Source organism: Lissotriton helveticus, chromosome 11, assembly GCF_964261635.1.
Source record: "Lissotriton helveticus chromosome 11, aLisHel1.1, whole genome shotgun sequence".
NCBI lineage: Eukaryota > Metazoa > Chordata > Amphibia > Caudata > Salamandridae > Lissotriton > Lissotriton helveticus.
In genome coordinates, this window is record NC_136072.1 from 141,334,534 (window position 1) to 141,348,975 (window position 14,442).

The 14,442-nt window shown below is 40.1% G+C and overlaps 1 protein-coding gene across 2 annotated transcripts in view; it reads right to left on the bottom strand.

Annotated features, from left to right (window-relative positions):
• SI (sucrase-isomaltase) overlaps positions 1-14,442 on the bottom strand; it is a 645,776-nt gene that overhangs the window by 335,402 nt on the left and 295,932 nt on the right. For both annotated transcript variants that reach the window (XM_078665617.1, XM_078665618.1), the window contains exons 30-33: positions 8,241-8,353; positions 8,003-8,128; positions 2,497-2,625; positions 1,613-1,723 (exon numbers count right to left, since the gene is read on the bottom strand). In XM_078665617.1, coding sequence (XP_078521743.1) covers positions 1,613-1,723; positions 2,497-2,625; positions 8,003-8,128; positions 8,241-8,353 — 479 coding nt within the window. The remainder of the gene's footprint in view (positions 1-1,612; positions 1,724-2,496; positions 2,626-8,002; positions 8,129-8,240; positions 8,354-14,442) is intronic.

The following is a 14,442-nucleotide window of genomic DNA, read 5'->3' on the forward strand; positions in this document are numbered from 1 at the left end:
TATTTAAAGGGATGTGGGAGGCTTCCCTGCCTCTTAGTTAATAAGAATTAAAACGAGCACAAACAGTTAATCAGGATAACACGTTTTGGCTAAATAGCGGGGTTTTAATTTGATTCTTGCTTAGGAATTGGCTTAATTCTGCGAAAATCATTGAGGAAAGCATTCAGTAACAAGACAGACAAAGTGTGAAGAATTTAGGTGAAATGGAGTGTCTACAAAACCAGATTTTACTCTGTTAATGCAGTGGTGTTGTTAAATGTACGCCAGAGTCTGCAGAAAAAGGTGTTGTGACACCAAGCACTAGGTGGCTTCACGTTTGCTCGGGAATAGAAGGCTTTCTATGTGTTGAGTGAGGTGTTCGACTGTTGGTTGAGGAACATCCTGCAACACAATGCACAACAATGTGAGGCCTATTAGTTCTGTACATTGTATGAAGCCTGATTGCCTCAGTATTTCAAAACATACCTGATAATCTCAGGCCATGTTCTTGGTATTGATAAGTCATGTTTAGATACCCTAACCTTCCCAAAAAGCAACAGAAGGTAAATAAAGACATTCTCCAACTGCACCAACGACTATCTCGAAACGGAGGTTCATGAATAGTTTGGGGCATATTTACAATATTTTAGCACAGGGCAGGGCCGCAAGCCTTCTTCTAGCTGCTCTGCCCTACGTCAAAAGAAAAGGGCAGGAATGCCCCGTATCTACAAGATATTCCTGCCTTTTCTGCCAGCGCCGGAGCACAAACTGCAGCCGAGCGCCAACGCAAGGACCCTTGCACCATGGTGAAAGGGTGTCTGTGTTGTTGGCATGATTGTGTTTATGCTGGAAGGGACACTTTGCTACACAAAAACAATCAAAGGAGGCGCCTCCCTCATTCTATGTGTGCTGCTGATTGCAGCACAAGCGGAAAGAGGAAAAAACAAGGAGAAATGTAAACATTTCATATTACGCTTGCTTTGGGAATGCATTTGTTTTAGCCTGCCCCAGATTTACTCTATGTTGTGAATCTGGGGCAGTGTCAAAGACCGTGGGTGTTGCATGTGAACACCCACAGCAACACCCATAAAATGCCCTTTCCATGCAGAGTAAAGCATTGCCTTATTCCATATTTACAAGGCCATGAAAAGTCAGACAGGTTGGCTTTGCATGGCCTTGTAAATATGGTTTGGCACACTGTCCCTGGGGAGCGTCACAAAAGTGACGCTCTTGCGGCATAAAAGTGCCAGAGGGGCATTGTAAATATGCCACTTTATATTTATGTGACAGATATTGGCACTTAAAAACATACATATATATCTCATCATTGCTGGGCAATTTTCCGCAGGTCGGAAGTCATGTTCTAAGAGTCTTTAAACCAAATTTGCAGTAACACACTGATCGAAAATATTATTTTTGCGCTGATCATTGATGTATATACTGCTGCAGATGTGACTAACACATAGGGAAAAATGATGTAGAAGGTGTTCTTCTATGCCTGGTACTGGTGCAGTTTACCTGATTTGGTCCTTATTATCAGCTCTCAGGAACACGCAAAGGCATAGCAATTAATTTTGTTGTGCAAATGATATTTTTTACATGTTGCTCTACTCAGGTAAACAGAAGTAAGTACCTTGCCCCAGATGATTTCATTGCTGTTGGGCCATTTGATGAATACATCTTCCTTAACACCTCGTTCGAAGGCTGGATAGGGTTTTGTTTCATTTCCCGAAATTGCAGGATCCTAAAATAAATCCAAAAGATGACGATGTAATTGATAACTGGATCCAGTTAGAATGTTTTTTTCCATGAGCTGAGCGACATTTGTTTTGTTGTCCAGGGTGCATGTAATATACATACAGCCTATAATGGATAGTTCTTCCAATATTACAGCTACAATGAATTATAATTATCCACTATTTATATTACAAGCATGGAAATATATTTGTGTATTCTAATTTAACAACGTATGTTTAGATATTGTGGTTAAATTATATTGCAATAATTGTCTCTTGTAAACCTTTCTCTTCAATTATCTTCTTGCATTGCAAATGTAAATGGTTTTACTATGCTAAAGTTATGATTGGATATTTGTTGTAATTTTTGGTTTTTCTTTTACTTCTAGTAAAAGACTTTGAAACTTACAAATAGGAGATATTTTACTTCTATATGGAAAGCCTCCTCTCTAATTAGCAAACCACTAAAAGATAAATCACAAATGTGTTAAATTAGTTGTCCATCAATATTAAGGGCATTTTAAGATTATCAGGCTTATTTGAAGTGTGCCTGGTGAATGTTCCTTATGTCCCATTTAGAGTGTGTATATAGGTATACACTCTAAATAGGTTATCAAATCTCTGCCAAACTCTAAATAAAACCTTACATCTAAAAATTCGCATTTCCTTGGTCATACAATGCTGACATTGCAAAATATACACAGCCGATTCACAACATTTTTTAAGAAAATAATAAGTGAAAAAATATTTAAATCTGTAGAGTGTGCAGTGGTGTTAGTACCAGGATGATGATGAATCTCATTCCTTCTGAATGCAGGTGTTCAACCAGTTTTGGAAGTCCTTGGAAGTGACTGCTGAGGGTAAAATCCATCTGCCTCTCCATGTAATCTATGTCAGTATACTGAACATCCTGCAGAGAGAAACATCTCAAATTGTCAAGCCATTGTATCTTTTTATGACGTTTCTATCCTACAACACGAAGTTATATCACTAATATTTCCACCTAAACATACGGTAATGTTGGTAAAAACGAATGTGTACCATTTTATGGCCATTTAAAGTTATAAATGAGATAAAGTACCATCTCCCATACATTTTAAAGATATTGCAAGTAAGAAAGGAGTTCCATGATCATATGGGGTAAATTCCCTGAAGGCCTAGTTCGTTTAAAAGGTTATGGAACTACAAGGTAACTTGCAGTATCCTCATCACGTACAGCAGGGGACACTATATCCCATATTATACATGGTTAAATCAACTCTTTTCTCACAAATCACTTACATCGTTGGTGCATAGCTCTTTCACATTAAAGAGAGAGAATGTTAGCAAATATGCAGACAAAAAATATAATCTTCAGAGCAAAACTAATCAGATCAAAAAAACTGTTACATGTTTGTTGCAAAAAGATACTAGAAGTAGGTTATTGCAAGTCAGTTTTGAAAAAAAACTCAGTAGCTTTGAATGTGTAGAAAGATGCAGAAAGAGCCCAACGATTCTATAATTACTGAAGGAGTGCATTAAATAAAAATATTGCTCTACATATCTTTTTTTTACTTGTCATTGCAAGCTAGAAAAAAAGAACAGAAGACAGAATAGCTATGTTTTGTTTTTAAGTAAACAGTTTTTTAAATTATGCTCCTCGACATGACCGAACATTCCCAAAATATTTAGTCAGGATAGCATGTGAAAATGCATTTCTGGATTACTTTTCATCTACAACAAACTAAAATACATGCCACACAATACGTGTTGCTTTTGTTGCCACTGCAAAACCTTGAATTGATTTGATATCATACATAGACTGTATCATAATCTAGCTCCCACTAATGCAAAGAGAGCTATGTGCCAGATTCTGGCAGACATTGCACTCACTGTACAAATGTGCTTTCGCAAACATAGTTCAGAAATATGTAGTAGCCTCATGTCTTATTGCTGCAGTGCACATGCTATATCATTGAGCTAATACATACATGCCAAAGTGATTTCCAGAAAGCATGGGAGCACATTACCCTTCTTTATCTCTGTGCACTTGCACATATGAGCATGTTATGATTTTTGTAAGAAATGTGGTTACTGGTTGAGCGGGTGAAACCCTACTTAGCAAAAACCACAATTCTCCTCAGCGTGAAGTCAAAAGCAAACCCTAAATTAACTTGTGCTCAGCCCTCGGGAAGCTTGACACAGAGCAGTCAGGCTTAACTCTGAGGCAATGTGTAAAGTATTTGTGCAACACTTCAAACAGTAACATAGTGAAGTATTCGAAAAATAGAGTGGTTTTAATAAATAAAATAAGCCCAATACGACAAAAATCCAATTAGTGGAACCGGAGATATTGAATTTCAAAGTTTTTAGGAAAAATAGCACCCACTGTGGATGTCAGGTCGCACTGGACGGGGTCAAAGTTAAACGTTTAGGCCGACCATTGTGGAGGAAGGGCCAACTTCATGGTCTCAGTTAGGTACACTGACTAGAGTGCCTTGAATCTGTGGTTTGTGGAGCATTGTGTGGATCTGAGTTGAAGATACATTGTGCAACCAAAGTAATATGTCATTTCCAAGATGGAACAAGACTGCAGTGCAAGGTCCTGTTACTTTGATGACTATAATCCCAGTGACAAGGATTTGTGATGAGAAGTCCGGAGTCGGGGATGCATCACACACTCTGGATGATGCTTTAGTTCAAGGAGCTCCATGGCTGGGATGTGGAGTCCCTTGTCATTGTCATGGTTGCCGTCAATGAGAGATGCAAGGGCCTGCACCGAGGATGCAACAAATAGTGGGCTGCGGTTGCAAAACGAGTCTTTGCAACGGGTCCAAGCCACACAGCAGCAGAGATGCATTGGGTCTGCATTGGTTCTGTTCGGGTTGAGCTGCACAGCAGAGGAGAAGCGACAGTCCCGCTGGGGCCGCAAACCACTTTAAGGCCACTTCCAAGGTTCGAGTACTGGGGTGGCACTACTTAGCAGGGTAGACTCACAGATGACAGAGTCCAGGTGCAGATGCAATGTTGGATTATGTCCCTGCGATTTCAGATCAGGAGGCCAGCCAAATAGCTTTTGGAGTCACTCCAGTGTTCTTGGTTCAAGAGATGCAGGTTCAGTCCTTCTCACCCTGGCAAGAGGGCAGCAAGCAGTAGGTCAGCACATCAAAGCAAAAGTCCGTCAGAGTGCAGTCCAGCAGAGTGGCAAACCTTCAGCAGCACAATAGTCCTTCTTCTTGGCAGAGTATCCACAGTTCCAGCAAGTTGGTGTCTGAGGTCCAGTTTCTCTTCCTCGTCTTGCCTTTGAAGTGGGGTAGAAGCTTCTTGAGGCTTCCCTGTGAGGTTACCAGGCATCCCACCTTCCCTGTCCTAGATCCAGACTAACTACAGGGGTTTGCAGACTTTTTATGTAGAGGGAGGACACAGCCTATTCAGGTGTTATTGGGCCTGGGCCCAGTTCCTCCCACCCATCCTGACAGTGATGGCCCACACAAGCATACCCAAGCTCCCTAGTGTGTGTGGCTGTCTACGGGGAATATACAAAGCTCAACTGCCAGCTGCACCCAGTCATATGACCAGAGACAGGCCACAGGAACCCAATGGCTAGGGCAAGAAAATGGCAACTTTCGAAAAGTGGCATTTTCAGAATGGCAATTTAAAATCTGACTTCACCCTAAGTTAGGATTTTGAATTGTGATTCTGGAGACACAAATCTTGAACTGGTCATCTCATCCCATTTGGAAATTATGCCTACAAAATGTAATAAGGCAACTCAAATGTTATCATATGGAGATATAATAATTGCAGTAGTGAAAAACAAATTGGAAAGTTTCTAACTACCAGGACATATACAACTAAAAAGTACATGTCCTACTTTTTAAATACATAGCACCCTGCCCTCTGTGCTGTTTAGGGCCTACCCTATGGGTGACATATGTTTTAAAAAGAAAAGTTTGGGCCTGGCAAAATGTTTTTTTTTTTGCCAGGTCAAAATGGCAGTTTAAAACTGCACACACAGGCTCTGCAGTGGCAGGCCTGAGACATGTTTAAAGGTCTAATTAGGTGGGTGGCACAACCAGTGAATGCAGCACACTTAGAAAGAGAAATCAAAAAGGAGAAATTGAGATATTTCCTGCTGTTGCACTTCTGGAGGGGAGGCATACAATACTGATGCATTCCCAGGTCTATCAAAGTTGGTTAATCTAGGAATATGTCAGAATGCATAGGTGGCTTCATGGGTACACCAACGCTCACCCATGGTATGCTTACCTGCTGCACAGCCTAAATGCTAACAGTGGGCCTGCAGCACTTATTGTGTGACCCACTTCAGTAGCGCTCTAAAACATGACCCAGGCCTGCCACTGCAGCCTGAGAGCAGTTTTTTTCCGCCATGTCAACAATTTTTTAAACTCCCTCCCAAGCATCAAACTCCCCTTTTATTACATATGTCAGCCCTTTGGTAGGCCCTAGGTATCTCAAAGGGCAGGGTGCTGTGTAATTAAATGTCTGGGCATCTACTTTTAAGTTCTACATGTCCTAGAAGTGAAAGAAATCACAAATTAATTTTTCACTACCGGAAGTCTTAACCATCCCATAGGAAAACAGTTGCTGATTCCTTATTACATTTAATAGAGACAGAATTGTAATCTTAATTTTAAAAATGGCACTTTTAGAAAGTTGTGTTTTTCTTACCCTTAGCCTTTTTGTGCATGTAACATGGCATGGTCACATGAGTGGGTGTAACTGGTAGTTAGACTTTGTGTATTCCTCTCAGCCTGTCACACAAAATAGGGGTTAGGTGTGTCCGAATGGGCCATCTGCTGGCTGGATGGGGCCGGAGCGGAGCACAGCTCCACTTTCAACTAGATAGTCTATTATCTGCCTTCAGACAAAGGACCAATTGACCTCACATTGGCACTGTAGCCAGCTTGGAGCCAGAGTAGGGGATTTAAAGCTAATGCCCAGATGCACCCCCCACCTTCCAGAACCAGGGCACCAGGGTATCAAAAAGGGGACCTCGGGCACCAACTCTTCAGTACACTTCTGGGCTTGTGGACCCTATGCCAGGAAGAATGACTGCTGTGCTGCTGAAAGGCTGCCACTCTGCTAGACTGATGCTCTGAAGGAATTGCTGTTCTGGTTTGCTGACCTGGTGCCTCCTGTCCTCTTGCCTGGGTGAGAAGAAAACAGGAATTGCAGCTTCTCCCTTGAACCCAGGACACCAGAGTGACTCCAATGGCTATACAAAACACAACACTGGGAGGGACTAGAGAGTGAGCCTTCCTTGTCTCTCTAAACCAAAAAATAGAACTCACCAAACAGGAAGGATTAATAAATAATATTATTTAAATCAACTACCAGTTGCCCAAATCGGGATCTGGGAAGCTATGACATAAAGAAAGTATAGGAATAGAACCAACCGGAAAAACCCATAGGGTTGCTAAAACTGCCCTCACACACTAAATAGTGGCATGCTTCATCATTAGGCTGTTTCTACCCCATGGCATACACCAACGCTCAAGGTAGAGCGCATGCATGTTTTTTGGAAAGAATTTAACAAAGAATTTAACAAAAAAATGCAGAAAGAAAAAATGTTAAAACTGTCTAAGCAGTTGCCCCTCTTCCTATTCCTTCTGGACCCATCTTCCCAGGATTAAAACATATTGTTAAGTGGGTGTACCGGGGAGACTATACCTCCATCACTTAATCTGCTAATATCCACATGTTTCAGTCTGTTCCTATTGCCCTAGTGGGTCGCCAGCCTTCTTCAGGATACAGATCCATTGGGAAACAAGGGTACTCCCTCCTAGTTAACTACACACAGTGGTAGGGATAGATATAAAGCACTATTTGCTAATGGTAGACACACTCATGAGATGTACCTACATCAGACAGGATCTCCTCTGTTAATTGATCAAAATCAATCTTGAATACCTAATTTAGAGTGTAACTAAACACAGTGGGGCCTCATTTACAGTTTGATGAATGAGGGTCAGCTGCGGAAATGTGGAGGATGTCCTCTCCGTTATAGTTTACAATGATTCAGTGGTACTCTAACATGGTGCACAGTACATTCATCACTTTTTAGAAATTGTCCTGCTCTGCAATGTTTTTAATAAAGCACTATGCTTCAAATTAGTCTTCCATATCAAATGTATCAGAGTAAAACAGTTTTTGTTTTCCCACTACATAGAACAGAACTAATGAATTAGACTGCAGTTTTGAGAGGGCAGGCTATTTACATAAATGTATTCTTTTAAACTTCTCAGATATGAAATATGTGTTTTATAACAAAAGACTCTACTTACATAAGGAATATTGGCTGCTTTCATTTCTTGATATAGTTCTGAAACTTCTGTATCATTTTTATATCCATACCGGCAAAGTTGGAATCCCAAAGACCAGTAAGCTGGCATAACAGGCCGCCCAACAAGCTAAAGAGATATGGATGTAAATATAACCACATTATGAATATATATTATCACTTTGAAAAAACAAATAGCTAAAATATATATTGCAACCATAGAGATATACAAATTTGCATACTAAAGTGTACTCCTTAACGACATCCTCTGGGGTTGGTCCCAAAACCATGTAGAAGTCCAGGATTCCTCCAATTGTACGATATGTTAAAGCAGGTGTTGGTTGGAAGGTAACATCTGAAAAGCCAAACACGAACACTGTGAGACCAGATAATCATCATAATATGTGTCAACCTATGTATATGTTTGTATACATCTATGCATTTCTAATCAGAGTTTATGATATCGCTAAAATGTTCATGCAACATAATGACATCTGTACTGTAAAGCTGGCTTCTGAAACACCTGTTTGTAGAAATACCAATTGTGCTCTCTTTTGAACTCTCTTCCCTTAATATCTCCATCTTTTCTGCATCTGCTCTTTCTGTTCAGTTCATTCCCTTTATTTTCTTCTCTCACATTCTCCCTCTTCCTCTTCTCGTAATAGCTCTCTTTTCATCCTCTTATTCCAACTAAATATATCTTTTAGTATTTATCTTTCTGACAGGCAAAGACTCTACATTAACACTACAACACCTGGAAAGGAACCATCAACCATATAACTGCTGTAATTCAAAATGTGGTGTTGTGGCAATTATGACAAACAAATTGACTGTCACTTCATCATCTTCAATTTGTTTTTTCAGAGTTTCATATAGCTGGAATTTGACCCAAAGGTATGAGGTATCAGAGCGTTTTACATGAGCACCTGTTGCATTACACAAGGACAAATTCATTTTGTTATGCACAGGAAGATTAAGTGATTTGCCCAGAATCACAAGATGCTGAGGGTCATTGCTGAGACTCAAACCAGGTTCCCCAGATTTTAGATCAACCACCCTAGCCGTTAGACCACATGCTCTCCCCAGTTCTCCATAACACTGGCCCTGATGATTGAACTTCCTGCATTCCCTCTCCATTACCAACTATTACTAAGCCTAGGGTCTTATACCTTCGTCATCCTTCAACTTCACTGTTTTCTGGACTTAATGGCTGAAATTCCCCTCTTACTTGTAAGCAACCTTGATTTCACTTGTCACAAGAAATATACAACTTAATTTAGGCTTAATATTAGCTGGCTATAACTTTTACAAGATATACAACCTGGCCAGCAACCACAAAATTGATATCCTTGATCACCTGATGAAGGAGGTACAATGAATAACATGCTTTTCATCAGCATGAAGATAGAGCTGGGCACATTTGCAAGCTTTATGTGCCTAAAAAAACATATTGGAAAGTTATGAATGCTATTGTTAGTTTCAAATAAATATGTGTCTCACAAAGTCAGCACGGGTGAGACAAAGAGGAACTTAGATTTCACAAGGAAATGAATTGTGAAGTGGTTGAAAATCTTGCAATGCTTAATGACTGACCTTGTCACTCGTTAAATGTTTAAGCAATTGAAACTGTCTAAGAAGAACAATTTATATTGTGCTAATTACAGCAGCAGCATTGAAGGCAGAAAGTGATTATAGAGACATGGGCTGGGCAATAAACTCCGCTCTGCTGGGGGAGTTCACAGAGTTTTGGTCACTCCACTTTACAATTGTAACATATAATTCTGGTAAAACTATGCCAACTGCTGCATGGTTAATTTTTTCTTAGGAGGGGCTCGCGAATTTTAACCCGTTCCGAGCCGTTGGCCGATGCGAGCACTACCTCGCTGGTGCTGCGCACGTCTGATGGCCGATGCAGCCCCGTCCACTCAATAATTCTCCCGCACTGCAGGAGAATTTGTGCTGCGGTTAAGCTGCTAAATTAGTGAGCACAAGCAATAATTTGCATCCCTTAGCAAGTCTTTCAGATGCTAGAATGCCACCCGGTGAGATTTCCTCAATGTGGGTAGTCGCAGCAGGTCGCAACCTTTTGTGTCGAGAAAAATGCTGCTTGAGTAAAAAACTTACTTGAGCGGGTGAAAAAAGTAGCGCTCGCTGGCAAACTGTGTTTTGTCATTCACGCTGATTTCACAGTGCGTAACAAACTCCAGGTGCCAAACATCAGCTTGAGCAGTACGACATGTCAAATTTCACCCACTCGCTAAACTCTACAGAATCTCGGGGAGTTTTATCTAACTCCTTATATTTCTGCAGAGTGAAAGCTTCAAGTCTTGCCCACCCTGATATTGACCTCTGGATGCTCCTCTAAATGTTCCCGTTGCAAAGTGCCAACTCTTTTGTTGTTAGAATTTTGAGGGACTAGATCTGTAAAATGTGAATAAAGAGTCTTCCCGCATTGAAAATAGTCTGTCAGCTTAGAGATCTCCAACAGGCAAGTGCCCTCAGCGTTTCTGCCAATGCAACAATAAATGATGACAGGCATCTTTGGATGATTCAGATACTTCTTTGTCAGATGTCCAGAATATAAGCACGGGACCCTGAAAGGATGGTCTGAGTGGTGGAGTTTGGCATTTTAAGTGACAAATCAGAAAATCAAGCACAGTTGGATGCTGGTTAACATACTCCTGTTCATTGCATTGCACGTAGAGTACTCATAGAGGGTTTATGATGTAACCAGGCTACATGTGACAGCATTTTTCTATAACCTTGACATTGAATGGTGGTATGAGTGGGTTGATCCAATACATTCAAAGAGATTGAGTCAATTCTCTGGTGAGATACTCGCATATTTTGAAGATGGCAGATCATTATACCTGTTGAACACATTAGAACAAAACACAAATTAGAGGGAGAGCAGGAAATTATTGAGGGGCAGTTCCCTCAATTTCTGAAATGCTTATAAATTAATTCAATTAGTGAGGGATCCTACAAGACTGTGTTTTACAATAGATTTGAAGATGAAATTTAATTAATTTTTTTAAAGGACTGCCACCAACTTATTTTTTATGTGGCATGCATCATCAATCATAGAGTCCTCATCTGCTGTAGTTGTGACCATGGAGTTGAACCAATTTCTCTTTTGGATAGAGCATTTGGTGCAACTTAGGACTACGACTGTGGGACTGGGAACACATCAAAATGCCTGCAGAAGTCCATCAAAACTGCTTTATTTTGATAATATTAGCACACTTAGGGCAGATTATGAGCATTAAGAAGGGATGTTAAAGGAGAGTTAATGTTTCCCTCGCCCTCTGGTCAATATGCTTCAGGTGATAGAATTTGCCAAAAAGGCCATCAGCTTTCATCAGGACTTACTTGTTCCCAATTATACTCGTTTGTGTCTCAATGCATGGGACAACTAGTTCAATTGCCTAATCCTTTTATTTATGCATTCAGTCACACCACATACTCAGCGTTCACCAGAGATGGACGTTGTGTAACAGTATATTTATGTCCAAATTCCCATTCATTTCAAGTTTTAACCGATGTCCTAAGATAATGCTTGCTGTATTAACATGCTCATGATACGAGCAGAAGACATTAGGTCTGATGTAATATTTGACAGTCAGCCCACCCTCTTAAGGTGGCAGAGGACATTATGTATGCCATCTTAACACACTATCGCCTCCTCTATTTAGCGATCATCGCCAGTCCGAAGGTGATCTCCTCGCCTTCAGAAGAAATGCTGTGATTGCTGTTCCTCTGAAGGCACTGTAAGTTTGATACATAATTGTCATCGATCGAGTGAGTGCAAACCAAACATTTTTGTTTTAAAAAAATCTCCCATTTGAAAATCAAAACACTAATGACCTGCATACCCTGGGCTTTTTCTTTCAGGCTGTGCGGTTATATTAGTTTTTCTCTCTGATAACGCCAGCTTTTCCTAGCCATAATGGATTCCCAAAAAAATCACATTGGCCTCTATGAATAGGGCATCAGTTCTAATGTCCTTACTCCAACAGGCGCTACTCCATTGGCTCGTGGGAATAAACTTTACAATGGCAGAACCAGCACAAGCACTGCCATTGGAAAGATGATAGTCTGCCCAAATCTAAACTGGAGCTAGTGGACTGAGGGTTTTCCAGACACAGTATTCTGCTATGTTTATGTCGGAGTACCCTGTCCACCAAGCCCTTAATTGGGCACTTTGTCTCTTCGATGAATGACACATAGAATAGACATACCCAACTTCAAAAACTAAAGTTCCTAATAGTTACATTGAAAAAATGGGTCTCCTGGCCTGGTAAAGATGTTCACCCAAACATTAAGGCACATTCCTTATATTGTACAGGGCACAATAATCACACCAATCAGCCCACTTACTGGTTGTGCATGAGTGTATTGCTACCCTTTCAAAAGATGGAACACAGAGAACATATATTATTGGATAAATCTTCTTTATGGACATCATACTACGGGTGCAAATACCAAAGACCCAAGCATGGCAATTACCCAAGATTTGTACCGGATAAATACATTAGAGAGACACAAAAGGAATAGAATATTAACTACTTTAGAATAATAGACACACATGAATGGTCATCTCCAGTAAGTACTTCTCCCCTTTGGTTAAAAGAATTTCATCACTGCAAAGAATACAATCTAGCGGGCAGATCATAGAGACCATTAACATTTTAAACAAAGGACACATGTGGGATTTTAGAACACATATAGACTATTACAGGCATTAAATGTATTGATTGTAATGACTAAAGTGATATGTAGTGAGATCAATCCAGAGCTCATAGGGCAACTAGGATTGACATGAAACCAAACCAAATAGGAACCCAATAGACCTTAGATATAAGAGACTGTTAGCTATGTTAAATGTACCCAAACCTTGCTGAGGGACGGTTTACTCACAAACGTATAAATAGTTTTACTGGGTTTGGCAATCTTTATGCCACATGAGATAATGGTGAGACATGTCCGTGGATTAAGCTAATTTACTGGAGAATATAACAAAAGTAAAAGAGTAAGTGTTGGTTCTGTTACATACAAAAAAAAGTGGAACAGCATAGTTGGGTGGAATTATATGTTGCATTTACAAATAAAGTTGAGGTAGGGCCCTCAGTATGTTGGAGGAGTATAATTTCTATAAACAAAACCGGTGGTACAGGATCAAACTGATTATGCACCCTCCAAATGTGGGAATGAGCCCAGGCAACGTGATGCTAATGTTTGCCTCTAATTGCACTAGCAGTGGAATCACACTCCAGAATATTATATTCAGCAGTGCAGAAAATGGAAATAAAGGTGAGCCTCGTGGAACCCATTGTTTTATTTATGTAGATGATATGTTAATTTGCAAAAGGGACTCCAAATATTGGGAATACCTACTGTGGACAGTGATGGAAAGATTTGGTTCTATTTCCAGATTACTGACAAATTGTGACAGGTGATTGCTGTTCCAGATGGGCAATCTAAAACACAGTCTAAGCAATAACCTCTTGCTCCCTCCCATATGATGGCAAGCCATTTTTTTTTATATTGCTGAAAAACAATTGCACTTTGAGAGGTTTTTATCGGAGCCATGATACATGGTTGAGTTCCTCATTAAAATTCAGCTCTTGAAAATATCAAAAGACTATAGATATGACTTTTACCATTACCGTTTTATACATACCAGGGCTGCTCCATCCAATAATCCAAAAAACAACGTAAAGATGTAGATGCACTTTTGAATGTTTTCCCATTGAGCCTTTATAGTGGGGAAGGAAACATACAGGTCCCAATATGCAGGGATATTACCTAGCAGCAAAACTTTAGTTCATAGCTGAGCAGTTTGGGGAGTTGTTAAAACTTAGACAAAGGTCTGATAGCTGGTCTACTTGTGAAGGCAGCCCTGGTAGAAAACAGCCTGTCTGGAGTCAAATCTCCTATTTCTTCTGGCCTCACTCCACTGGCTGTTACTGCTTAAAATTATTATTGAGCTGTTCTGTATGCAACTTTATGAGGCCTTAATGAATTTCTGAAGGTGGCTACGGACTTTGTTGGAAAGATGCCTGCAGATAGTACCTTTTTTATGTTTTGATTCCATATCCTTTTCCCTTAAGGGACAAGGAAATAAACTAAAAGTACACCTCATACCTGCATTTTGAAAATGTAAATGCAGGGATTAAGATCTGCTTTTCCACACATGTCTTCATTGCTGAATTCACAATAGGCAACAATGACTAATACAATAACCCCTAAACTAATAATATTAATAATGTGAGAGGTTTACAGTTTTGGGAAACGTACCGAAGTGCAATGTTAGTGATTTTATATCAATGGCAACACAAAGGAAGAGATGTAACACAAAAATTGTAAGGCAAATGGCTTCTTTTCAACATCAGGGCCACAGGCAATAAATGAACCTATATATCTGATTTTGTAAGTTGGTTG